Raw genomic sequence first — 24,706 nt, 5'->3', positions numbered from 1 at the left:
TCATAATTGAAAAATCTTACACTTATGAGAGAAGACAGATCAACACTGCAATCACTCACAAGTGTGGTCTCACATGGAGGTGGGAGATGAAGGAATCATTTGCTGGCAGGGAGGGTGGACAGGGCAGGAGAGAGGCAAACTGTGTCATGTTCAAATGTGTTCCCTTACAGTTCGGTCAAGATGTCGCATCACTGGCCCTTCACTGAAGACACTACACAAGTATCGGTAAAGCATGAACATTTATATTTAATTTACATTTTGACAATTTGCACATAAATAACAATGTAAACCAGTACGTAAACATAAGATAGTTGGTTGTTCTAGCAAAGTAAAAAGCCAATAACTTTGGTCAGTTTTAACTTTGATTAGAGGAAAAAAAATAAAACCACTGTTGATTGTGGGCTCAACATTCACATGTAAGAGGCCTACGAGGGGAAGTCAAATGGTAAAGAGAATCAAGAAGTCGCAAGCCACACAGGTCTTGGTAAAAATTCCCACAATAAGAAAGCACAAAAGGGAAAAGAACAAAGGAGCAGAATAGGAAGTATTTGGTGTCAATGTCAGAGTGTGATGCTTTGGTTTACCTACGATTAAGGACTGTGTTTGTCAAACCCTGATCCATAAAGAAATTGTCAGTTTTGCTACTTACAGGAACAGATCAGTAAGGCTCTTAGGTTTCCCTGGATTATCCTAAATTTGTTGTTCTTTTCTGCAGGTTGTCATTAGTTGCCATCAATAAAAGGCTGAATATATAAACCAGGTTGATTAGTGATGCATCAGTTATTTAGGAAGGAAGGAAATGAAGAGAGAAAAGTTAACAGTGGTAAAGGGAGTAATGGGACTATTTCTGTGACTTGGGTGTGACCAGACTCATAACGTGGCCAAACAAAAATAAAGCCATCTTAGATTGTCCTTATTGGTGAAAAATGACTCTCTCTCCTTGGTTGTTATGCAGTCCCCCGCCTTTGCACCAAGGTTTTCAGGTCTCTTCCAGTGGCGAGGGGGTGCCCAAGCTCACCAATGTGATTGTGAGGTCATGTGTGAAGCAAAATCTTAGAAAGGATTGTTTTTTTTTTTTTTTTCTTTTTGGCCCGTAGGAAGCGTAGGTTCTTTTACATGGTTTGGCTCACAATTTAAGTGGTTATAAATATATTATATATACACATGGTATAGTGGTATAAATAGATTTATAAATATACATCATTCTTTGCTACACCTTGAATGCTGACATGTAATCTTTGGGCTTAGCAGAGTAAAAGACAGAATGGCACACATTCTATCTTTCTGGAGCACACTTAGTTTCTCCTCTAGAGTAGCAAATCATTAGATAAGACATCATTTCCTGCACTACTGGACACACTCAATGAGGTAATTGTTGTGAACAACTTTGCAATGCCCTTTCATCTTAAATTAACCATAAAATGTAAAAAGACAAATACTGAGGAAAATCTGAGTTTTACAGAAAAAAAAATACAATTGATGTGTTGGGACTAGGAACATGCATTGCCTGCTTTTACCCTAAGACAACAAGAATACCCGTTTTTCGGTTTTTGTTTTTTAAGTGTGGCCTGAGCCTATCTACCTCAAATCCTTCCTGGTAGAGCACCATGTTTGTGCAATTTTGACATAACAACAAAAAACCCAGTAACAACACCCAGACTCAAGCCCCCAAACCTCAAACATACGAAACCACCTGTGCTTTGGGAACATTTTGCAGTGGTTTGAAACATGGCATTTTGTCTTCTTCACATTTTCAGATAATACACTGGGATGCAGAAGTCATGTGACCACTCTGAATGGTCACATGACTTTGGGGTGGGGTGTCCCTGCATTTTGGAGAGGGAGACGGGTCGGCAAAGCCTTGTCTCCTTTCTGGTAAATCCCTGGCTAGGGAAGAAAAAAAAATCACAACTACCTACGGAAACACACAAGATTCCCTTTCTTGTTTCTTCTAAGTTATTGTTGGGTAATTCTGCACACATTCCCCCCAAGGTATACAATGCTGTTCAAATGACAGATCTTATGAATTAACACATCAACTGTCTAACTTTGGCAATACCAAACCTCGTTTTCAAACTGTTATCACAGAGGGAGGTCAACTGAAGTAATGTATTTCTTTACCAAATCTAAAGTACTTAGACGGATGTGCAGAAATTATCTACAAAGAATGGCCACAAGACAAAACTCTAACATTTATAACTCAAATTACAAGGAATTTTTCCAGTCATTGTAAACTTTTTTAATTATTGCTTTTTGAACGATAAACTGTATAATAAATTATGAAGGATTATCATTGAAAAAATAATTATGGCTAGGCAATAGTCTTAGCAATGGGAAGGCTATGCAAACATATCCACACAAATAGTCAAAATACACAGGTTCAAATATATAGATGGGGTGTAAATAAGTATATATAATATGTATATATATATTGTCTTTGCCTCATTTATGCCCTGAGATTTCCGTAACTTTGGAGTTCCTTCTTTTATTCCAGAGAGGTGAGGGGAAACCATCTGCCGTCAGGAGAGCTTTGCAGCACTGGAATTATGTACAAGCATCTGCTACAGGCACCCTGACTTGCCAAGTCATAAGTTACGAAACAAAACAAAACACTTGTTGTTTTCTGAAAATCTTAAGGATCCATTGGTTCTACTGTTTCCTGTTTGACCTTTACAGGCCCCAGAGGTAGTGGGTTGCTGTGAGCCAACTTCATGAGGGACGGGTCTGATGACTCATAAAGGCTACACCCTGAGAGGAGTCCATTCCCCATGTTTCTTTGCAAAGACACTTTCAGGCCAGTCTCTTCTTTCTCTTTCCTGACCATGGCCAGAATTTCTTTCTCCACCACAGAGGTCACATCGATGTTGTCCTCCACATCCTCGAGCCGGTCGGCGTTGTCACTGATGTCAAACTTCTCGATTTCTTCGTTGATCCGGGTCAGGTCCTCCAAAGGAATCCCCGTGGCCGGGGCCACAGGACAGTTCCCCTTCAGGTGGACCTTGAGGCTGCAGAGATGGATGTAGCTCTTGTGGCAGTGGGCACACTTGTGGGGCCGCTCCCGGGTGTGTAGGCGCTTGTGGAGTTTCAGGTGCACAAACTGGGTGAACTTGGCAGGGCACACCTTGCACTGGTACGGCTTCTCTCCAGAGTGGAGTCGCAGGTGGGTCTTGAGATTGCTGGTGCTGCTAAATCGCTTGTGGCAAACCTACAGTGCGGGGAAGAGGGCAGAGACGGGAAGACCAGAAGATTAAGAGCTGCCAATGGGAAGGGCAAGCTTACATACCAACGCCCAGCAACCTGTGAGGCGAGAAGCCTCCCTGTGGCACCTACGGTGTGGCATTAAGCAAACAGGGAGATGTGGGCACAATGCACACCAGGAGGCGTTGACTCCCCTGCCATTTTCCACCCACTGGAAGCTGGCTGTGTCACCATCTCGGCTCATCAGCAGATGCAAGGCTATGGGCCGGTGGCAAGGCAGTATTCTCGTGTTGCTTTAAACTGCGGGCTATATGACAAAGGGTGGGCACGCCTCAGACACCTCCTACAGAGCTTAATGCTTCTACCAAGAGACACTGCCCACCTGGCATTCGTGTGGCTTCTCTCCCGTGTGTACCAGGTAGTGTTTCTGCAGGTGGGCCAGCTGAGTAAAGCCCTTGTTGCAAGTCTGGCATTTGAAAGGCCGTTCTCCGCTGTGCACTCTGAGGTGGACCTGGAAAGAAGCCACGTGGGTTAGCCGTGCTCTGCGTTGACCAGAAGACTTCACATGTCTGCTCAAGGACTCAGGCATTTATGATGCAAACATCTTAAGAAAACCATCAGGATAAAGCCCAACAAGCAGAGCCCCGAGGTTTTCGGAATGCTCTGTTTTGTTTGAACGAAAGGAACAAAAGTCACGGGCCAGGAGGACTCTATAAACCGATCTTCCAGCCCAAACCCCACGGTCTCATTATTCTGAGGAAAGTCAGCCGAGGAGATGTAACCAGGTCAAAGCCACACAGTCAGCGATGGCAAAAGCAAAGCAAAGTAACCCCCCCCCCCCTCCCGCCCCATGGGCTATTCCCGGGCCCGGGTCTCCAACTGTTGAAAACGCAAGGCGAGCAAAGCACAGGGGCGCGGGGGCGCAGGCCGGCGAACCGGGACGGCGCAGGCGCACTAGCGGGCAGCCCGACGCCGCAAGGCCTACCTTCAGGTTGGAGAGCTGACCGAACGTCTTGGCGCAAACGTTGCATTCATATTTAATCTTGCCGTTCTGCTTTTTAAGGGGGTAGGGCAGCGTCTTGTAGCCCGTCATATTTCTTTTGTTTTTAATAAGATTCATGGCTTCGTCACTGCCGGGGGCCGCCAGCGCCGCTGAGGTAGCTTTGGGCTGCACCACGTGCTCCGCCGAGGCGGCCGTGCCCGCCGTGGGCGACCCGCTGGTGGGGCTGCTCGCCCTGTCCTTCATGCTGGCGGCCGCCCCGGGGAGGGAGAAGGCACTGTGCGGCGCCGGGACGAGCACCTCGCGCGCGTGGTCGGGCTGCAGCGGCCTGCGGGCTCCGTCCGAGGGCAGCGAGCTGGGCAGGGAGGCCGGGCTGAGCAGGGGGTGCGGCAGGCTGCCGCCGCCCAGGAGGCTGCTGTAGACGGGGTAGAGCCGGGGGAAGAGGCCCAGGTTGCCCACGCCGCCCATGTTGCCCATGGCGCCCAGGCCGTTGCAATTCACGCCGTAGGGGGGCAGAAGGTACTTGGAGTAGTGGGCGTTGTAGGAGGGGATGAAGGCCGGGGGCAGGTGCGGGGCCGGCGCGTACCCCGGGTAGGAGCCCAAGCCTTCCGGGCCGTAGGGGGCGTTCAAGTAGGCGTACGAGTCCCGGTGTTCCGGAGGGCAGGGCGCCAGGGGCGACACCGTGTTCCCCGGGCTGCTGTGCGGGCTGCAGCTTTTGAGGCTTTGGTCGGGGCTGCTTCTCGCCGAGGGGCTCGGGGTCGTGGAGGACGGGATGGGGGAGTGAGTGATGTAGGTCGGCCTCTCCATCCCATAGGCTTTCAAAAAGTTCTCCGGCAGAGGGGCCCGGAGCGGGTAAACGACCCGAGGGTAGAAGGGCATTTCGGGGCTCCCGTTTTTTCGGAAGTCGTCCGCGTCCTTTTCTGGGGCGAGGGGGGAAATGTTGGAGCGGTAGCAGTCCTTTCCTTTGGAGGGGTTCGAGTCCAGTTTCAGGATCTCCTTCACGCTGTACTCTCTCTTTGGGACATTCTTGGGGCACAGTTCATTTTTCTCGGTGCTCGGCTGCTTTGGATGGCTCTGTGTTTGTGCTGAAATAAAGAACGGACGGTTACTCAGAAGGTTAGAGAGAACTGAAGTGAATTTCCAAAGCTGCGCTCTTCTGGAGAAAACCTGAGTGCCAGCTGGCCACAAGCGAGAGACACCTGGCTTCTCAACGCCCTTTCATTCTAGAGGGCCCGGGGCCACTTGCTTACACACATCACTCGGTTTCCTTCTCAGCAGAGTGGGGACAGTGGCAGCATCTCAAATGAAGAGCACCGTCTGGATTTTTCTGTTTCTACTAGTAAAAACCGTATGATGGCAAAGTGCTGTTCAAGCTAGAATAGGAGAGCTTCCATTAAAATGGGGGTGGAAAAATCCTGGGGTGGGGGTGTCAGAGGCTAATAAAAGTCATTCTGATGTTCACAGTATACGGAAAGGAAATCAGCACACCCTGCGAACTAGATGTGAAAGATTAAGACTCATTTCAAGTAACAAGCAGTCATCAGTTTTCGCCTCGATTCTTGTTTAATACGAATTTGATAAAACCCTGTTCAAACTGCCTGTGCCAAATAGATTAGCAATGTGGATGCCACCCTTTCCCCTCCGATTTGCTGACCGCACAGGAACTGCACCAAGGTTCTGTCTGGTCTAACCAGGCTCCCAGCAGTGCTGTCCCTTGGAATCACAAGGCGTGACCTACTCTTCTCTGCCAAACCACAACAGGCACTTCCCGAGCCAGTTCAATTACTTAGAGCACCAAAGAAAACAGGCAGCTAAGATGAAAGCATTTATTCTATATTATTACTCGGTAAATACACTACTTAGGAACAGCAGCAATGAGGACGGTTCCAGACTCTTCGGGCCATCGCCAGCCCTGCCCCTCCGAATACACTGAACAAACGATGCCTTTGGGAAAACACCAGTGAGAGCAGGGAACACCAAAAACAACCCGTTCAGCCTTCCCTGGAAATCAAAAGTAAAACTTAACGCTCCTTCACTGGAGCTCTGGTTATCAGAGGGGCAATCATTCCAACAGAACAGCTGCCCCATGAGTAGGAGTAGGTTGAAGGCATGAACCCTCCCATGTGTGCGGATGCTCTGGGAGGCAGGAGAGCTCTTGGCCTCTGCATCGTAAGAGGACAGGTTTGGGGGACCATGCGGAAGCCTCTGTAAAAGTATCATTCGTCGTCGCCTTAAAAAAAAAAAAAGTTTCCGTTTGATTTCACTGAGAAAGCACTCCAGGCCTGATATCTGATAGGTCTAGAAATGAACTCTGTGTAAGTCCAGACTCTGAACTCTTCAAATCCATTCTCTGGGCTGACAGACTTGAGGGATTCGATTCCAGTGTGAGAGGCCCTTGGAGAATGTTATCTCCTGCTAGCTGTTATCAGTTACTCCAGGGTGAGCCGGCAGCCCCAGAATAAACACAGCCAGGACACTATCAGGGAAGATGCTGATGGGGGCAGTGATGGAGAGCTTGTTGAGGGAGAGGGATTTCTGAAGCCACTAAACCAAAATAAATAACCCCTTATCGGGCCAATATCAGTCTTTCAGTGAGGCCCAGCAGGCAGGAAGTTCAAATTGTCACTTTTGTTTTTTAAAGCTGAAATGGTAAAGGAAGAGAGACAACGAAGTTGGAAAACTGATAGGCGAGGCATCTCACAGCCACAGGAAGGAATTTTATGGAGGTGAAAAAGAACAATTTGAAGGCACCCACGTAGGACCACATTTAAAAAAAGATGTCACCCTCCTAAAATGAACATACAGAAACCTCACCGTCCTGTTTCTGCCATTTTTATGTGGCAGATTACACCTGAGTCTCATAATGTTTCCAGTGGCTTCAATACTCTCTTGGTTCTAAAATTCAACAGATTAAAACCATAAGCAAGAAGCGGGAGTCCATCAGTAGCACTGTCCTCGTATATTTAGTCAGGTGTTCTCACTAGGCACCCCGATAATTCAGTTATTAAACTGAAAACAGAGGGGCGCCTGGGTGGCTCAGTTGGTTGAGCGTCCGACTTCAGCGTGGGTCATGATCTCACAGTCCGTGAGTTCGAGCCCCGTGTCAGGCTCTGTGCTGACAGCTCAGAGCCTGGAGCCTGTTTCAGATTCTGTGTCTCCCTCTCTCTCTGACCCTCCCCCGTTCATGCTCTGTCTCTCTCTGTCTCAAAAATAAATAAACGTTAAAAAAATTTTTTTTTAGGGGCGCCTGGGTGGCGCAGTCGGTTGGGCGTCCGACTTCAGCCAGGTCACGATCTCGCGGTCCGTGAGTTCGAGCCCCGCGTCGGGCTCTGGGCTGATGGCTCAGAGCCTGGAGCCTGTTTCCGATTCTGTGTCTCCCTCTCTCTCTGCCCCTCCCCCGTTCATGCTCTGTCTCTCTCTGTCCCAAAAATAAAATAAAAACGTTGAAAAAAAAAAAAAAAAAAAAAAAAAATTAAAAAAATTTTTTTTAAAATAAAAAAATAAACTGAAAACAGAGCTAATGATTAGGCCAAATGATAGGAAAATCAGAATTTATCATTTTCTATGCAAAATACTTATTAGCACAGGGCCTGGCCTAGAGTAAGATCACAGTAGATGTCTGCCTTTATAGAAATCAATTTGTATCTTCTTCCAAAACAATATCCAGAGGGAAACGTTAGTCCCCTAAGATGTTCTAAGGTGGAAGTCATGGAGTCTATCTCTGTGAAGGTACATTTTAAAAAATCATCCTTCAGCAGCTGAGTAATCAGTAGAGCTGGTGTCATTTCTGACTCTCCCACTCAGCAGCAGCTTGAGTTAACATGAAGAAGAAAATCAAGATCTGTTTTTGTTCTTAAATCTTAAATGGCTGTAGGCGGACGGAGTCATTTCAAGAGTGAACTGCTTCTGAAGGCTCTGAATGGCTTAATTATGCCGACTCACATTTTCGATCTATAATAAGAACCCCCAAGACTACAAGAAAGAACCTAGAAGTTCTGCAGTAGGCAAAACAAAGTCTGTTTTCAACTGAAACTGAGAAAGCAGATTAACATTTAGAAGTCTATAATTTGGTCAACTGTTTTCTAGATGGGTTGGTTAGATACATAGGAAAAAAATACCAAAAAACTTGGGAGGGGTTAAGAGTTAAATTTAATAGTTTCTACTCTTTTAGTTTTAAAAAACGCCAATTTGTGATTTCTGGCTACTTATTGTTTTTTTTTTTTACCTCCGTTTAATTAGAATCTCTTCTCAAAATTCTCCCATTGGAACCATCACTGCCATTTAAAGTCCTCACGGAGATTTTAGCACAGACCTCTTATTGTGCTTGAAGCATGGAAACCCAACACAACTCACTTGAAGACACAATCTACCTATTAGACCTGACGAAATAGTGGAAATTTTCCTGATCAGAGGCTCAATCATCAGCTACCACACCTAGGACAACTGGTTTCACAATCTGCAGCAGGAGTCTTGGCTTAATGTGACTGGTTATTGTTCACTCTCATTCTTGACTAGGAATCCTGGACAAGGAAAGGGTATCTGAAAATGTTAAACCTCTATTTAGAAAAATTTCTGCACAGACGAAAAGGGACATTTGTGGGAACGAAAGTGTCATTTCGCGGTATACACACAAGTTGCTCTGTACACAAAGAGTTAAGCACTTGAATTTTAGATACTGTGAAAACCCTTTCATCAGGGAATAAAAATGCAGGGCCTTTGCAACCACACAGGGTGAAGGATGTATGTGAGAAAGCTTCTTCATGGTTGGGGCAAAGTCACTGGGGTGGGTCACTTCAAACAGAGTTACTGTTTAAGAAAAAGAAGAAGAAGAAGAAAAAAAAAAAACCCACCAAGGTCTTTCTCTGAATCCATGAATGATTAAGATCAAGGAGTATAAGGAGACCGTCAAGAAGTGACTTGCCATGCTGAGAAAGTCAAGAGTAAGCAGCACACCTTCCTCACATCTTCTCTAGTGAGAGGAGCTGCTAGAATAGAAGTTGTCTTTTACCACCAGGCCGTGGGGAGTGGCCCAAACAGCTGAATGGCTCCTGGGGTGCTCAGCAAATGTGACAGACTCTTGGGAGCTCTGAAGAGACATGAGGGAAAAGAACGGACACCTTTCATCAGGACCTGATTCCCCCCTCATGCTCAGGTTGGAAGCCGTCTTGTTTCCAATGAGTCCAAGACCTTTTCCTGAAGCTCAAGGGTGCAATGATTGTGTGTGTGTGTATGGGGTGGGGGGGGGCAGTTTGGGACCACGAATGCAAACCTAAAAGGTGATCCTATGAGGGAGGTTGGTAAGTTTTTACAGCCCCACCTTTTCAGAAAGTGACAAACACAGTATTGAGATCCTAGGGAGATCAAGTAAACTAGACAGTGTGGGATGAGCACCAAATAGCTACAGAATTGGCTTACACCTGAGTAGGATAGGTAATTGGTTTGTTAACAGGTCCCAAAATTAAAGTCAAAATTCAAAATTCTAATTTATGTTAACATTCATTCCAAATGTTTCAAAGGTGAAAACGTGAACTAAAGTAATTCAGCCTTCAGATGAAGCAACTGAGACCTCATTATCAATAGTTGGTATATCTGGGGAATGCTTTGTACTATTCTTGTAACTCTTCTGTAAGTTTGAAATAATATCAAAACAAATAGTTACAAAATTTTCAGAATTTAGATGCCAAAACTTTAAGCCAGAAGGATTTAATGTTAAAAACTTCCTTAAAACTTAGCAGTCTAAGAACATACAACCATAATTACAACAGATTGGAGTTTTATGGCAATTCTTAAATTGTTCCTAGAGATCACTTGAGAATGACTAAAATGAGGTAGCCCTTTCCAGAGAGGTTAGGACATTAACTATAGTCAAATAAAAAAGTAAAAGCTTATAAACCTAAGGAACTGAGAATTTGTTAAAATAAAGTGATAGGGGTGCCTGGGTGGCGTAGTCAGCTGAATGTCCGGCTCAGGTCATGATCTCATAATTTGTGGGTTTGAGCCCCAAGTCAGGCTCTGTACTGACAGTGTGGAGCCTGCTTGGGGTTCTCTTCCTGCCCCTCCCCCATTTGTGCCTTTTCTCTCTCTTTCAAAATAAATAAGTAAACTTTAAAATAAATTTAAAAGGTTTAAAAAAATTAAAAATAAAGTGATAGGTGGCTTACTGTAATACGGATCAGGAGATTAGATAATTAGGATTAGGTTTCTGCCATAAGGAAGGAAGGTATGATATAAAATATTTAGTTATCCATTTAGAAGAATATTTTTAAAATTGTAGCTGTGAGTTTTTCCAGAGACAATCCTGGATGTTCTACATCAGACCGTGAGTTGATAACCAAATGTGCATCTCTATAATATTTCAACACACATTTTAAGCACCAACAAATCACCACAAACAAGAGCTATCCCTTAAAGACTAGGCATGTCAGGACCAATCCCTTTTATACTACTACCTGCCCCCTTTTGGAAGGATTACAATTGGATATATATTTCTTCCTCCAATTTTCTGAATTAAACACTCAAAATAGCTTTTAATAGTTTACATGGTCGAGTTTCATAATGGAGAATAGGGACTCAAAAAAAATTGTTTTCCCTTTTCCTAGTCCCTTGTTTAAGCCACCTACTTGGCCCAACAAATGAAGCCATATAATTAAACAACATGTTATTAGCTCATAGGGGCAGAACTGACATTACTGGCATTTTTTATTTTACTTTATTTTTTTGTTCTATAATCCACTTACTGAGATTCATCATTGTCAGCTCTCCGGGATAAGGGTAGTGAAGCCTTTCTGCAAAGTCCCGACAATACCACACAAGAAGCTCCTGGTTGGCAGGGATGGGCTTAATGGTGTAGAAGTAGATGTTCATCCCGTTCTGACACGCAGCCAGATTTTGCTCCCGGGCAGAGTGCGCCGGATTCACATAGCGCATCCAGTTGCTTTTCTCCTCATTGAAGCCATCGATGAAGTGGTGAAGCTCCCCTCTGGAATAGATCTGTCCAAATGAAAAGACAGACGTGTGAAAGAAAGTCAGCCCCAAAGCAATGGAAAGCTTCCCCGGCACCCTGAAGAACAAACACAGCAAGTACGGAGGAGGAGTGTGCTTTCTCGTTCCCTATGGCCCAGTTAGAAAAAAGAACGAAATCGGTTTAGCCAGAGTAGTCTTGAATCAGCATAAGTAAGGGCAGAAACAGGTAAGGCACACTTTGTCAGTTACCTTTTCCATTTCAGTTTTATCATCTTTTCATGTTTGGGGAAAAACAACAGAAGAATGAAACACAACATTTCATTTAAGGAGCCGCCTCAGGCGGACCAAACCACCAGAGAGTATTACTTTTGCTACAGCCGTGAATGGCAAATGGGCGATGCTACTAACTTTAGTTCCGATTATGCTGACTTTTAATGCTTTGAGTCACTGGGTAGAAGACCAAGTCAACTGAATACGTCAAACTGAGTCTCTCAGCTTTTTCTATGGCCTCTGTACTTGCCGTTTCCTACACCCCCGCCCAAGGCTTAAACTATGCAAACATCCTCCACCTCCAAGCCTCCAAGTCCAGAAGTAACACTTGTTCATATGAATACTTGGAACCTTGCCTTTTTGTGGAAACACTGGGTGGGGCAAAGGTGAACTTCACCTGCCATAACAAAGTGAGCACCGGGACAGAAGCCAGAATTTGACAGTCTACTGAGAAGTCACTTTTCCTCTTGATAAACATGTTCGGCCTTGCGCTTGTCTTTCAAGCCAAAGGAGAGGAGAGGGAACCCTCTTATCTGAAGGGTGGTTGGCTAAAACACCACCCACAGGGCCACAGGCACGCGTTTTTCAAAAAAGAACAGGAATAAGCTATGCTGTTCTTTAAAGGCAACGCATAACGAAGAATTCAAAGTTTGCCCCACAGTACCACTACTTTCTGGTTAACACACGCACTCAGGCTCCTCAGTGAAAAGGCAGAGGTAAGAAGAGGAAAAATTAAAACCTACAGTCTTGCTGAAACTACTTTATAAACAAACTCCTTCCGCTTCCACAGAAAGCTTTTCTCTCCCTCTTTTCAAGATGGACCATTTTTTCTTCAGTCTTAAGAAATTTCCTTATACATCTATAATCAATACCTGGTTATCTGCAACTTGTAGTCCTCGCGTAGTAGGGCACTGTTCATAGCAGAAATTTTGCTCTAACCGGACAGCAGGTTATTGCTTTGTTCCTAGTCACATACTGACTATGATAGTCTATAAATCGTTTCTGTATTTCACTCAAACGTTATCAGAAACAAAAAGGAACTCTGTCCCTTTAACACGGGCAGTAAACACCAGAATCACTTTCTTTTAAGAGTAACTTCCTGTAAATTGTGAAGGGGGAAATACATGTGGCTTCATCAAAGCAGCTTGTGAGAGCTTTTGCGGTGTGTTTTGTTAAGAGAAAATGGAACAAGGCTGGGTGAATTCTGCTATCAAGAGGGGTTTTCAAGTTTGTTTACTCTGATGTGCAAACTTCCAGGAACATGGGGTTCCATCGCTCTGCACTCTTCGCTGGGCGGAGACTGCTTTCTAAAGCTACGGGTATGAGATTCCAGTCAGTCATCCATGGACTACAATTTACTGTTATCCTCATTTAAAAGACAGAAATGTCAATGCCATGAAGTCATACACACACACACACTCGAAAATAAAATAATGCATACGTCAAATGAACACTGCTCTCTCTTACCTCACTACATTGCCATATATTATCAGGAAGATTAAAAATGTGCTGACTCATAGTACAGTTACAAGAAATGTCACTCACTGGTTTCTCAACTTGAACATCCCTACTCTTCTTTGCCTGTGTAATCTGGATGGAAGTTTTTCTTTCCTTACAACAGATGTTCACATTCCTGCCAGCAAAATCAGGATGCTTTTAACAACATGTGGGGAGTTTTCTCCTACAATATCCTTTGTATGTGAAAGACTGATTCAAATAAATCCTCCCAAGGAAAGCATTTCAGTTACTTATAGAGAACCTTTAATGAACCAGAGAATTGGGACAGAGACAGGAGGTTCTTAGGTATTTCTTGCCTTTTAAAAAAAATGACCACACATCATTAAGTCTTATGCTGGCATGTGTTAATTCAGACCTTTGACTCCAAGAATTACACACTTCTGTGGCTCATTTCTGAGAAAATTTTATTGGCAAGAAAGGCAAAAATGCACTCACTGACATTTTGCCCATTAGAAGTCATGAAGTAAATATATTTGAAGCATGTGTAATTATTTTTTTAAAGATTTGTTTAAAGTTTATTTGAGAGACAGACAGACAGACACAATGAGAGCTCATGCTTGTGAATGAGTGGGGGAGGGGCAGAAAGAGAAGGAGAGCGAGAATCCCAAGCAGGCTCTGCACTGTCAGTGCAGAGCCCAATGTGGGGTTCAATCTCTTGAACTGTGAGATCATGACCTAAGCTGAAATCAAAAGTCAGTCCCTCAAATGACTGAGCCACCCAGGTGCCCCAAGCATGTGTAAGTATTAAATAAAAATTGTAAGCACACAATTCTTAGCATTTTCTCACGTTTGGAAAATAGCAAAATAAATTTCTAAAAACACAAAACTTCCTGAATTAAAAAAAAAAAATCCTGTTTCTATGGAACAGCTTCTGACTGATCCCCAAATGGAAGCCTTTTATAAAGACACTTGTCCAAAAGATATAGGCATCCTCGGTAAATACTGGCCAAAATAAGTATAATCCAGTTTTTGTTGTTATCATGCAGCTGTTTCATAAAAGAATTCAAACCATGGTTCCCCAGTAGTCAGGATCATTTTATGCAAGTATGTATAAAAAAATTACTTTTAAATTTAATAAGCATATTCTCATTTTCTAATTGAGAAAACTGAATATCCTAGAAATCTACAGGAAGATGGAAAGCAGTCCAATTTTTTTCTCTGTTCCCTTCTAAGTCAGAGCCTTTTACTCAAAAATCCATCTAATTAGTTTATCTTTGAGGTCCTTTCTAATCTTGATATTCCAAAGGAAATTGTATGGGCCAGACCTTTATGCTCTCCCATGATTGTAAGCATTTCCCTTATGCTATGGGAGCAATGTGCATATAGTCACATCCAACAGTTTTACGTGTAGATGCATGACTAGTCCTAGTCATCTCCATTCCCCTAGTGGCATCTTCCACGCATCCTTCCTTAACTGCATGTATTTTCAAGCTAATTCATTTACGATTACTCTTCCATTCAATTAAAGTTAACTCAGCAAGAAATCAAGAAGGGGTGAAATCTAAGGCTTGGTGACTCATTACTACTTCCTTGCAGAGAAATGCAAATGAACCTACCCTTGAAACAAGCAGCAAACTGTTTCCTTTCATCACAAAGCTCTAATGAATTGCAAAAATTAAGATTCACATACAGTCCATATCTCCATCCCTAATCACCTACAGGCTGCTTTTCTAGAGCCACATATTTAACCAGTTTCAATCGCATTTGCTTACAATGCCCTGCGTCCACAGGGGCCCCAATGTTGTGGTGAGCCCTTGTATAGGTTGAAAAAGGAAGTGACCCAGCAATTCTAGCTCCATTTTTTTCCCTTAATTCTTAAAGAGTCTGAAACAATTTTCTCTACTTACCCGCCAAAAATATTTCCTGTTGGCGTTCTTAGGAACAGTATCATTGGTGTAGATTTCTCCTATTAGAGGTCCAAAACGTGTTCCCTTTGGTATGTATTCTTTACTCACTACTCCAATAACCTATAGGGGGTAAAATATGAGATAATTACTTCAACTGTAAAATATTAACTAAATTTTCATTGAATTGTCAAGTGGTAGTACAATCAACAATGACAAAATTATGATATGGAGAGCAGATATTAATGGTGCCTACATAATTTTAATAACAAGCTTCATCTTAGGGGGAGGCCATCCTTCAAACTCCCGGATCGTAAGCAAATACCCAACCAAGCGTGAAAATCATCTAAAGGATTATTCTCTGGTGACTGAAGGTCCTGTATTTTTATTATTACTTTTCATGCTAGAAAAACAGAGAAGATAATCATTGTTTTACCTGATTTTAGAATCAGATATTGCAGAATTAGACTGTCAAGAGTAAACTACTTCAGCCTGCTCCTAGTTTCTTATTTCTCCTTCTCCCTCAAACTATAAACATAGCATGCTTGAGGGGAATAAAATAGTTTTAACCTCAGAAACCAAAATAATGCCCTTTGGTTGTTCCACAAAGACCTAAGGAACCAGAAGCAAAACACATTATATGTTTTTTCATTCCAGATGAGGTTTTTCTTTTTTTTCATAGCTTGTAAGTTCTCCTTAATAGAAGAAAGATCTTCAAGTAACTTTGTTCTCCTCTAGCATCTTCTACTCAACAGTGGTCAAAAGTTATCCTTTGAAATGGAATTTATACCGAGGAGAGCTGTGGGTTCTAAGATCTGAGGAAATGACCTTCTCAGACTGGATGTATCACACCAGAGCCTTGCTAAAGAAACATGTTAACTATGCCAGTTCCTCCTTGATCGTAAATTTCTTTAAGGGAGTGAAAAAAATCACCAACCACGAATCAGGAAGCAATTCATCACTATTCAAAAGAATTCTGTAAGTGGTCCTCTGCAACGTTTTGCAGTTACAGTTTTGTTTTGGTTTTTATTCAGTCACTTTCCCATTTTTATTTTTTTCTTGTCCAAAACTGAATACCTTTTACTTACTGAATACCTTACTGACATGGACCAAGAGGGGAGGTAAAAGAGAATATTTATTTCCAGGTTTTATGAAGCCCGGTGGCTCCTGTGTAATTGTGTACCCGCAATGGTAGGTCCCAATATATGTATCAGTGAATGTTCACAGGGGATACTCAGATTTTGGTTGTGATGTACGTGGGTACCTCAATAAATCTCCATCAAGAATTTAAATCTTTTTAATTGGATATGGAATAAGCACATCTACATGGTTGTAAAGTCCAATCTTTCTCGTGTACATTTCTCATCAGTCAATGATTTTTTTTTTTTTAACAATTTGGTATTCAATATACAAGCCTCAATGGAGCGTACCCAGACTGAAAAGACAGGAAAAAGAAAGAAAGAAAGAAAATTTCCTACACCTAACACAAGTTGAAACAAGGTTGTGAGCTAAAGTGTTATTTTTGGTACTTTATGAATTTCTGGCAGAGAGCTGAAAAAAGCAGATGTTCATTTCATCCTCCTCCTCTGCCTTCATTTACATCTACGTGCCCTTTCAATACAGTTCATCGTTATTGGTATTTGTTGGCAGTAAAATAACTGGGGACAGGAGTGCCTCAGAACAGTCTTGAGATAAAAATTTGTACTAAAGCTGAAGTAGACTTACTTATTCAGAGGCTCGTTATTTACATTATTGCACCTAATTAATTTGAAAAATTCATGGAATTGACTTCTATGACACGCAAATCATTTGGCATTCACATTTCAGTGATTATTCCATAATATTAAAATGACAAACAGGAAAAACAAATAATGTCATTTGTTGGTGAGCCAATAATTAGTAGTTGATATTTTCAACATATCCACTTTAAAGCAGTAATTTAAAGAAAGGTACTCAACTGGTTCATCAACTTTGTTTTAAATTATAGTCTCTTGAAGACAGTGTCTTGGGAGTCAGAGCTTGATTACCAACAAGTAGCATTATATTGAGGTCAGGTTTTTTCTTCTGAATTGCTCTTTTTTTAACCAATGAGGTCTCTTGCTTCTCATCTATCAATCTTATACTAAGAAAACACACACAGTTTTCTTATGGCCAAAAAACTCGACAGAATCATGTTTCCACAAAAGAATTTTCAGAAGACATAGCCACCCAGCACCTACTTGAGTACAAGTATAAGAAAGTCACGAGGACGCTATAAGACAGTATTTGCCATTTATAACTTTACAAATGCAATTAAGCAGGAGAGGAGAGAGGAGAACAATTAAAAAGAGGAGGGTCTGTGGAAGAAGAGAGGTCTATGAAAGTTTTCTGATTTAAAAAAGAGCCAAAGAGCCTTCAATATTGGATTATCTTTACAAGTGAGACAGAACCCTATTATTTTAAGTTCCTATTATACAAGAGCTATAGGAAACATATAAACACGAAAGTGGATAAACAGAGACACAAAATCATAGAATTTCTAAGATTGGAAAGAATTGTATGGCTTATATGCCATCTATATCCATTCCCAGTCCAGCATTTTCATATGGGATAAATACCTTCATCTGAAATCTGTGTCTGAGACATTATTCAAAGAGGACATACAAGCTGCAATTTTAAGATTACAGTACTCGGCTAGGTAACTGTGGAGGGGCAACAGAAACCAAGGTCATTTTTAATGGGAAGTGGAAGACCTAGTCATATTCTCCCTCTGGCCCTAGAAAGATCCAGCTGTGAACCTGAGCCAACAACATTCTATCCTTGGAGCAAGCACATGATACAGAGGAACCTGGTGTGTGCCTTGGATTTCACAGTGCTAAAAAGACTAATTAAGAATGTGTTCACCTATCTCAAGAAGGAAACTTCACAGGAACTGACCAGGGTCCTAAAGAATTACTACTAGGGGCAGGCTGCTGTGTGCCTCCCATTAACCTATCAGGGACAAGACCCTGGCCTCTACACATCCTTGCCCCTCTCTTGCCTCCGGCCAAGCTCTTCCATACCATGCATTATGTTGGGGTCCAATCCTTCCACCATTTGGGCAGATCTGTCTCTGTCAGTGGCCTCGGTTACAGGACACACCCTGATGTCTGAGGCTTCCAGACAAAAAAAAAAAAAAAAAAAAAAAAGGGCTTGTTTTTCATCACACAAAATGAAGATTTCACAACTTAGGATGGGGGTTGCTAAATCAAAGTCTGATATCAAGGAGAATATAAACTTGGGTTTTTTTTTGGTTTTTTTAAGCAATTCCTCCTTTAAGGAATATACAGATACACACTCATAGCAGCGTGCTTTAAGCAGAAACCTTATTCAAGTTTAAATGTGGTATGAGCATCATCACCCCAAATTACATTAAGATGATTTAAATTACTAGCTATCTCTCCCCCTCCCCAGATTTGCCCCTATAAAAATGATTTCTTCGATTAAGATTCTATTTTGAAGACAAATTGAGATAACTAGAACTGTGTAGTGGACTAGGACTTCAGCTTGCAATTCACTTCATTTTTTTAAAAAGGGGGTGGAATGGATGAGAGATGTTTTTGGAAGGTTTCCTCCATAATTATCTTTGTATTAAAGGAAACATGGTACATTGTCTCACAAATAAAAGGCACTATGAAGAAGAGGGAATTGCATGTTATGGAGAGATACTTTTTACAGATGGCTTGAGTTAATAATGGACTTCAATCAAAACAGACATTCAGCGAGTCCCCATCATTGGCCTGATGTTTATCACCGCATGACTCTGGGAGGTCAGACTCAGAGCCACTGTGCCTCTTGAATACAAGCAAACTCAACACAGGCTACCGCTTCTAAAATATAAATGCTTAAATTGATCTTGCTGTATTCAAGTATTCACAAAAGATTATTTCAGGAGGACAAGGGGAAAATCCCCCTAAAAGAATAACCCATCAGTTAAAAAAAGTTCTAAAAGTTTTGAATAGTAGGTCTATATTTGGCTTCAGTTCTGGAAATAGGAAGTAAGAACAGCCTCATTAAAGGTGCAGAATGATTCTAAACCAAATCTAAAAATGAGGGTCAAGATCAGAAATATGGTTTGTATGTTTTGTTTTTAAACCCAAAGAAAAAAAAAGGTGCTGACACATAGCACAAATTCATAATGAAAAATGGTCTTGTTAAAAAAAAATCCCCCAGTATGTCAGCACAACAGTACATAATGTAACATCTTCTGCTATTTAAATGAAAACATGTAAAGAAGGGCAAGATAAATCAGTGAGATAAAAACCCCACGTAGAAAGCTTTTTTTTTTTTTTCCTCTTTCCATGGCTGGTGGGACTGAAAGAACTAACTGAATAATGATAATGTAAACATTTCATCAATCCTGAAGGTTTCTGTTCTAGAACTGTCTGCAGGTATCACACCCTCAATGGCTCAATTCCCCAGGCTTCTTTCACCACCTTAAGGAAACTGTCCTCTCCCAAAAGGGCAAAAAGGAAGAAAGAAACAGAAAAACAGGTACAAATTCCAGAGTGAGTGTAAGACAGTATTACATTTAAGTTGGCTTCCTGGTTGCTTTTATGATTAGGAACGGATGTGGGAAAATAGAATAGAAGGCCCTGATCTCTCATTAGGTTAGTTTTGAAAAGACCCTCTTCAGGGATACAGATACTGCATGAACATACTGAAATAGGAAGTTATATGTTCAGACCAAAAAAAAAAAAAAAAAAAGAACACCAAAGAAGCTTAATAAAGGATTGGCTGAAAGATGTAAAGACGATAAATAAAACCACAGTGACACCAAGAGGGGCCAGTGTAGCATAATCAAGAAGCAGTGGCTGGGGAAGTCAAGAGAACTTTGCTCCTAGTCCTGGCTCACGCTTCTCACAATACATCTTAGGTAAGTGACTATCGTTCTGAACCTTGGACTAATAATCTGAGGGCATTCCTTTATTGAGCTATGATTTTAAGCAGAATGATGGAAATTGAAAAACAAGTTAAGAGCTGAACTGACGATAAGAACATTATAGAATTAAAAGCCAAAGATGAACCACAGAATAGAGGTCTTTATTTCAAAACAATGGGCAGGACAGGGCAACACAGCACAAAAATGAACCCTGAGAACGGACCAATATTTGGTCAAATGTGATATGGGAAAAAACACACTACACCTTTTAAAACCACAGTCAAACCTTAAATAGCCAAACAAATCCTACATTGATTCCACAGGCCACATCTTATGAGACTTTCAATGAGAAGAGGGTTACTTTCAGAAAGAGGTATAATTAAGGCTGACCTCTGGGGGTTAAATTTTTGGTAACATTCATGTACAACTACAATTTAAATTTTGCTTTAAAAAAAAATCTGCCTCCATTCTTCCAGCAAGGGGGAAAAAAAAAAGGTTAAGCTTTAATGAAACTCAAAGCAGAGTTGCTCTATTTAATTTTAGACAGCTGTGTCTCCCCCTCACCGAAAACACTGAACTCAGACACAAACAGGAAAGAGACAAAGTATTTCCCAAACAGGCTCCCCGACTCCTTCAAATACTGTTCCTTGGGGAAGGAGGAAAGTGATCTGACATGGCTCTAATGAATTGTCCCAGTATCAAATTATGGATTCCTACAGCAAGGAATCACTTCTTTCTGAAGACAGTGACGGAAGTGACAGTAACCTATGGGAGTAGTGGTGGTGGGAAGTCTGTTGGGGGGCTGATTCCCTCAAGTCAGCTCAGCTTATGGACTAGTAAGAACAACTAACCGCAGTAGCTGAATTCTCAAAACCAGAGGTGGTTCTGCAAGTTATTTCACAGCTAAACATCACGCCTCACTATAATCGTTATATAAAAGGGTAAACACAAATCCTTTGCTCATTCCAAGTTTGGGTTTCCAGCCCCTTTGAAACAACAAAGGGTGTACCCACTTCAGAGGCCAGTAAGGAATCGGCCTGCCAGCCCAGCCAGAGCAAAGGAGTTGCCGCAGATAAACACAGTGGTTAGCTCTGAAGTCATCCGGACAGAGGACACTTTTACACGAACCTCTTCTTGGTCTACACCATCACTTCAGTTCATAAACACGTCAAGGTTTTGAGAATAATTTTAGAAACCCAGCTAATAAAGCTGGCTCATTAAAAAGAATAAAGCCATCTCATGACCAAAAGGAGACAAAAGAAACATGAAAAACTTTTTTTTTTCCCCCTAAGAAAAAGTTTTCTCCCTCAGAAGCTACCGTACAATTGGAGGACCAGGGGTCAGGGAGTCTGGGGGTGGACAGTGGCTTTCTCCAAGGTCACTGTCAATTTCGCCCACCTCCTTCTGCAATGCAGCTTTCCCAAGATGTGTCAACTCACCAAAAGACTGAACTGTTTACTAATTAGTAGGGAGCAGCTGAGAGCTGCAGGAAATGAGGAGGACAGACTTGGGGAAAGAGAAAGCAACGAAAGAAGGGAATTAAGGGATCGATTAAGTATTGATACTTACAGATTCTCACGGATACAGGAGGCCACAAGGGCAAGTAGGGAGATTTGGCGTCAGGTGCCAATGTTCTCCAGCAACAAACCAGAGGCTTACCTCTTTGCTGTTCGTGGCATATTTGAAAAGCAGATTCCTTGGTAGAGACGCCTCTGCCTGAACTGAGGTCCCTCCGTCGGCCCCACAGTCCCAGGGGTGGTCGTTCACAATGTATGTACACTTCTCTTCAAAGTCAGCCTCTGTCCACAGAGTCATGTCTGCGTCCTCCATGTCCATTTTCATGGTCCCGGCGGTCACCCCTCGAAACCTCACAGCACTGGAGCTACACTTCGGGGCAGCCTGGAAGAGAAGGGAAAGGCCTTTAATCCCCATTGTCCTGTGGCTCCCTGTGAGAGGCTATGACTAATACAGTAGTCTGAAGACTTTAAAAGCAGATGCAAGAGTGCTTGGTACAGTTGAGTAAGAGCCAAAAAGCCGTATAAAGAAGACTGCCTTGAAGAAGCGAGGTTTTAAAATGCCACTCTTACTTAGTTTTTTAAAAAAAGAAAGACGGACTGTGGCAACCTCATGGGGGGGGGGTGGAAAAAAGAAAAGAAACACCTCCAAACAATCCCTGCTTTACCTCTCACAGCAGAAAAATGCTGTGGGCGCTGGGTCCTATGTCCCAGAACGCCTGGGGTCATGGCCGCCAGACCCTCCGCGCTGTGGAAAAGCTGCCTCAGAAAAGTGTCACAAACAAGGAGAGGAAGAGGAAGGAGCTCTGTCTGCCTCTGAATGAAGCTAAAAATGGAAAGCGCGTGTGGGGCAGGAGCGGAACCCAGCCGGCCTTTTCCAAATGGGGAAGACTGAACTTTCCCACCAGCTCCCAACGCAAAACAACTTTCAAAACAACTCGCCGCCCCCCCTCCTCTGCTGCAGGGCTCCCTTTCATCCTCTCACACGGGAGACTGGAAGGGTTGCATCCTGCCAGCATCCCTGAGCTGCAGCTTTTCAGAAATGATTTGGAGCACAGGAAAAAGAGGAGGAGAAATGGGCGAAAGGGGAAAACTCCTGGCAGTTTCCTCTGACTGGTGGGCATCTCACGCCAAATTTTGAAAAAGCAAAACAACAAAGCATAAAAACGCTTCAATAGCATTCCCTGGAGAGAATTCCTTCAGGAGCCCTCAGCTACAAATAGCACTTTCCATTTAAATCTGAAAGTGTACGAATTCCCAGAAGTCACTGATGTGCTTCAGTTTACTGTAACTAAAGTTATAACAAATATAGAAGCTCTGAGGACAGACACTGCTTCCATTTGTAAACTGATAAGGATATTCCCGCAAACCCCCCCCTTGCACTCAGGAAAAGTGCTTTCCAGAGAGAGAGAGGAAAAAAGGTAAACAACTTCTGGAATGTTTTCCCATATAGACAAGGCTTGATAAAAAAAAAAAAAAAAAAAAAAAAAAAAAAAAAGGTAGGAACGCGGGTATCATTTCCATGTAAGAACGTGTCCTCCTTAGAATGTAAACACAGCACTCGGCGGAAGTCCTTCAAGGTGGCTCTCTTTTACATTCTTCTATTTCTTCCCTAAACATGATGCTCTTTTAAAAAGAAGTCAGATGCAAAGTTGTCTTTCCCCTGTTACGACTTAAGCAAACTTGCTTGTGTTCATTTAGTTCCCACATGGACAGTCATGATGGTAAATAAATGTTAAAATCTAGCGAAGTTTAAAAATAAAGCCAACCCGGAGGAGTTACTTTGACGGGGGTGGGCAGGAGCCACTACCGAAGTTTCAATGAATTGACAATTATGCCTAGAACTGAAGGGGTTAATGATTCATAAGGAAAAAGTCTTATAAATGTTTGACAGTTCTAAGCGCCCTAAACAGAAGCAGTTCTGGTTCCTACTGCGACTACGCCAACAGCAGCAGAAGCAACAACAACAACAACAACAACAACAACAACAATTTCTGATCAATTTCAGGATGAAAAACAACATCAAGTTCCTTACCAAGGTCGTACCCACACGTTTTTCCAAGCAAATATCCAACATCGGAGATAAGTGTCGCTCATCTCTACACAGTCCACATTTCCTCCGCGTCCCCTGGCGGGCTGAGGACTGACGCGCACCTCGGCGATCCCTCCTTTTGTACGGCCGCCCCGGCGCCCGCGTCCCGGCTCTCTCGGCCGCGGACAGGTGCCGCGCGCTGCTCTGCCTCTCCGCAGCACTGGAGGGCTGAGTGTCACTGCAGCACTTTCAGTCTGTGTTAACCAGACCGGAGGCTCCTTTCCCCTCCCTGCAGCAGATTTCCCATTCGTCTGATTCACTCCCACCAGCTGCTGAAGGGGGGCGTGGCCATACCTGAACTCGCCGGGGCCGCGCAGAGCTCGGCCCAGGGCTTTCCCCCCGGATCGGCAGCCGCCCTGAGCTTCCTCTCTTCGCATGTGAATTTCAACATTTACTTGGAATCTTCTCACTTCCCTTTGAAAGCACTTAACCTCAACGTTCGCTCGGGCTGTATTGTATTCTAAATACTCAGCCCGCCCTCCTTCCTGCCGAGACTTTCTAAGGGGGCGCACATTCCTTAAATTAGGGGAACCTAAAAATTACCTAAAAATTTTGTAGTTCCTCGGCTCGAATCCACACTTTAACGAACGTACACCATTTACCTGAAAAGAGCATGCGAAATTATTTTTCCGTGTGATGTAATAAAATGAAGCTGACTAGTCCTCCGGCTCTGGCCCGTGAAATGCACATTTCCCCTCCAAAACTCGTCAGCTTCCATTTCTCCTGCTAACTGAAATACATCCACATTCGGCAGAACTAACTTCCCTCTTTCAACTCTTTAGTAAATAGGGAAATAGGGAAGACTTATAATCCTACAGATGAAAATTTTTTTGCCTTTGCTCTCCTCCCCAAACCCACAACCAAACTCTGAGGGGCGCGTGTAAGCAAAGTGTAGGGCATTAATCTTTTCACAGTTCAAGAGAATGTTGAACTGATCACTGCAAGTGGAGGGCAGACGGAGGCAGTAATTAGTGGGGCTCGTTCTACTCCCTGTCCGGCTTTTCCTCCAGCCCCAGTCAGTCCTCTGTTGAAGGAAGGACATCCTGTGATGATGGCATACAATGTCCTGTTTGTTTATTATTAAGAGCGTGGACCTTGCATTCCTGCTTCTCATTACAAAACAAACCAGATGCTTTACTTCCTTCAATGGTCTTGTGCCTTCAGCAAGGAATCCTCTAATTCAGAGAAACAATGATGCAAAGGGTCCATTTATAGCAAGCACCCCATTACAATTACTGTTTAGATCACTGAAACACCAGTCTCCCACTTTTCCTGCTTGCCTCATATAGGTGGTTGTTTCTGAAATCATCTCTCCTTCAACCTTAGGCTGCAATGTCTTTTCTAACATTTTAAATACACGTGTGCATACACACCCACGTCCCAACACACACACACCCACATATACAC

The 24,706-nt window shown here is 42.9% G+C and overlaps 1 protein-coding gene across 3 annotated transcripts; it reads right to left on the bottom strand.

Moving 5' to 3' along the window:
* Positions 1-220: 220 nt before the first annotated feature.
* On the bottom strand, positions 221-24,051 carry PRDM1 (PR/SET domain 1). 3 transcript variants are annotated; one of them, XM_047858771.1, is made up of 7 exons: positions 23,243-24,051; positions 21,353-21,592; positions 14,797-14,916; positions 10,936-11,188; positions 4,184-5,283; positions 3,581-3,709; positions 221-3,205 (listed from the first exon to the last, which is right to left on the bottom strand). In XM_047858771.1, the coding sequence occupies exons 1-7, from the start codon at positions 23,282-23,284 to the stop codon at positions 2,633-2,635; spliced, it is 2,457 nt and encodes an 818-aa protein (XP_047714727.1). In that variant the 5' UTR covers positions 23,285-24,051; the 3' UTR covers positions 221-2,632. The 3 variants fall into 3 exon arrangements, with proteins under 3 accessions (XP_047714727.1, XP_047714728.1, XP_047714729.1); XM_047858772.1 differs by lacking the exon at positions 23,243-24,051 and adding an exon at positions 21,876-21,898; XM_047858773.1 differs by lacking the exons at positions 14,797-14,916; positions 21,353-21,592; positions 23,243-24,051 and adding an exon at positions 12,304-13,550.
* Between the last annotated feature and the right edge of the window lie 655 nt (positions 24,052-24,706).

The sequence above is a fragment of the Prionailurus viverrinus genome, chromosome B2 (assembly GCF_022837055.1).
Source record: "Prionailurus viverrinus isolate Anna chromosome B2, UM_Priviv_1.0, whole genome shotgun sequence".
NCBI classification, from domain to species: domain Eukaryota; kingdom Metazoa; phylum Chordata; class Mammalia; order Carnivora; family Felidae; genus Prionailurus; species Prionailurus viverrinus.
This window is presented reverse-complemented; position numbering and strand designations above follow the sequence as displayed.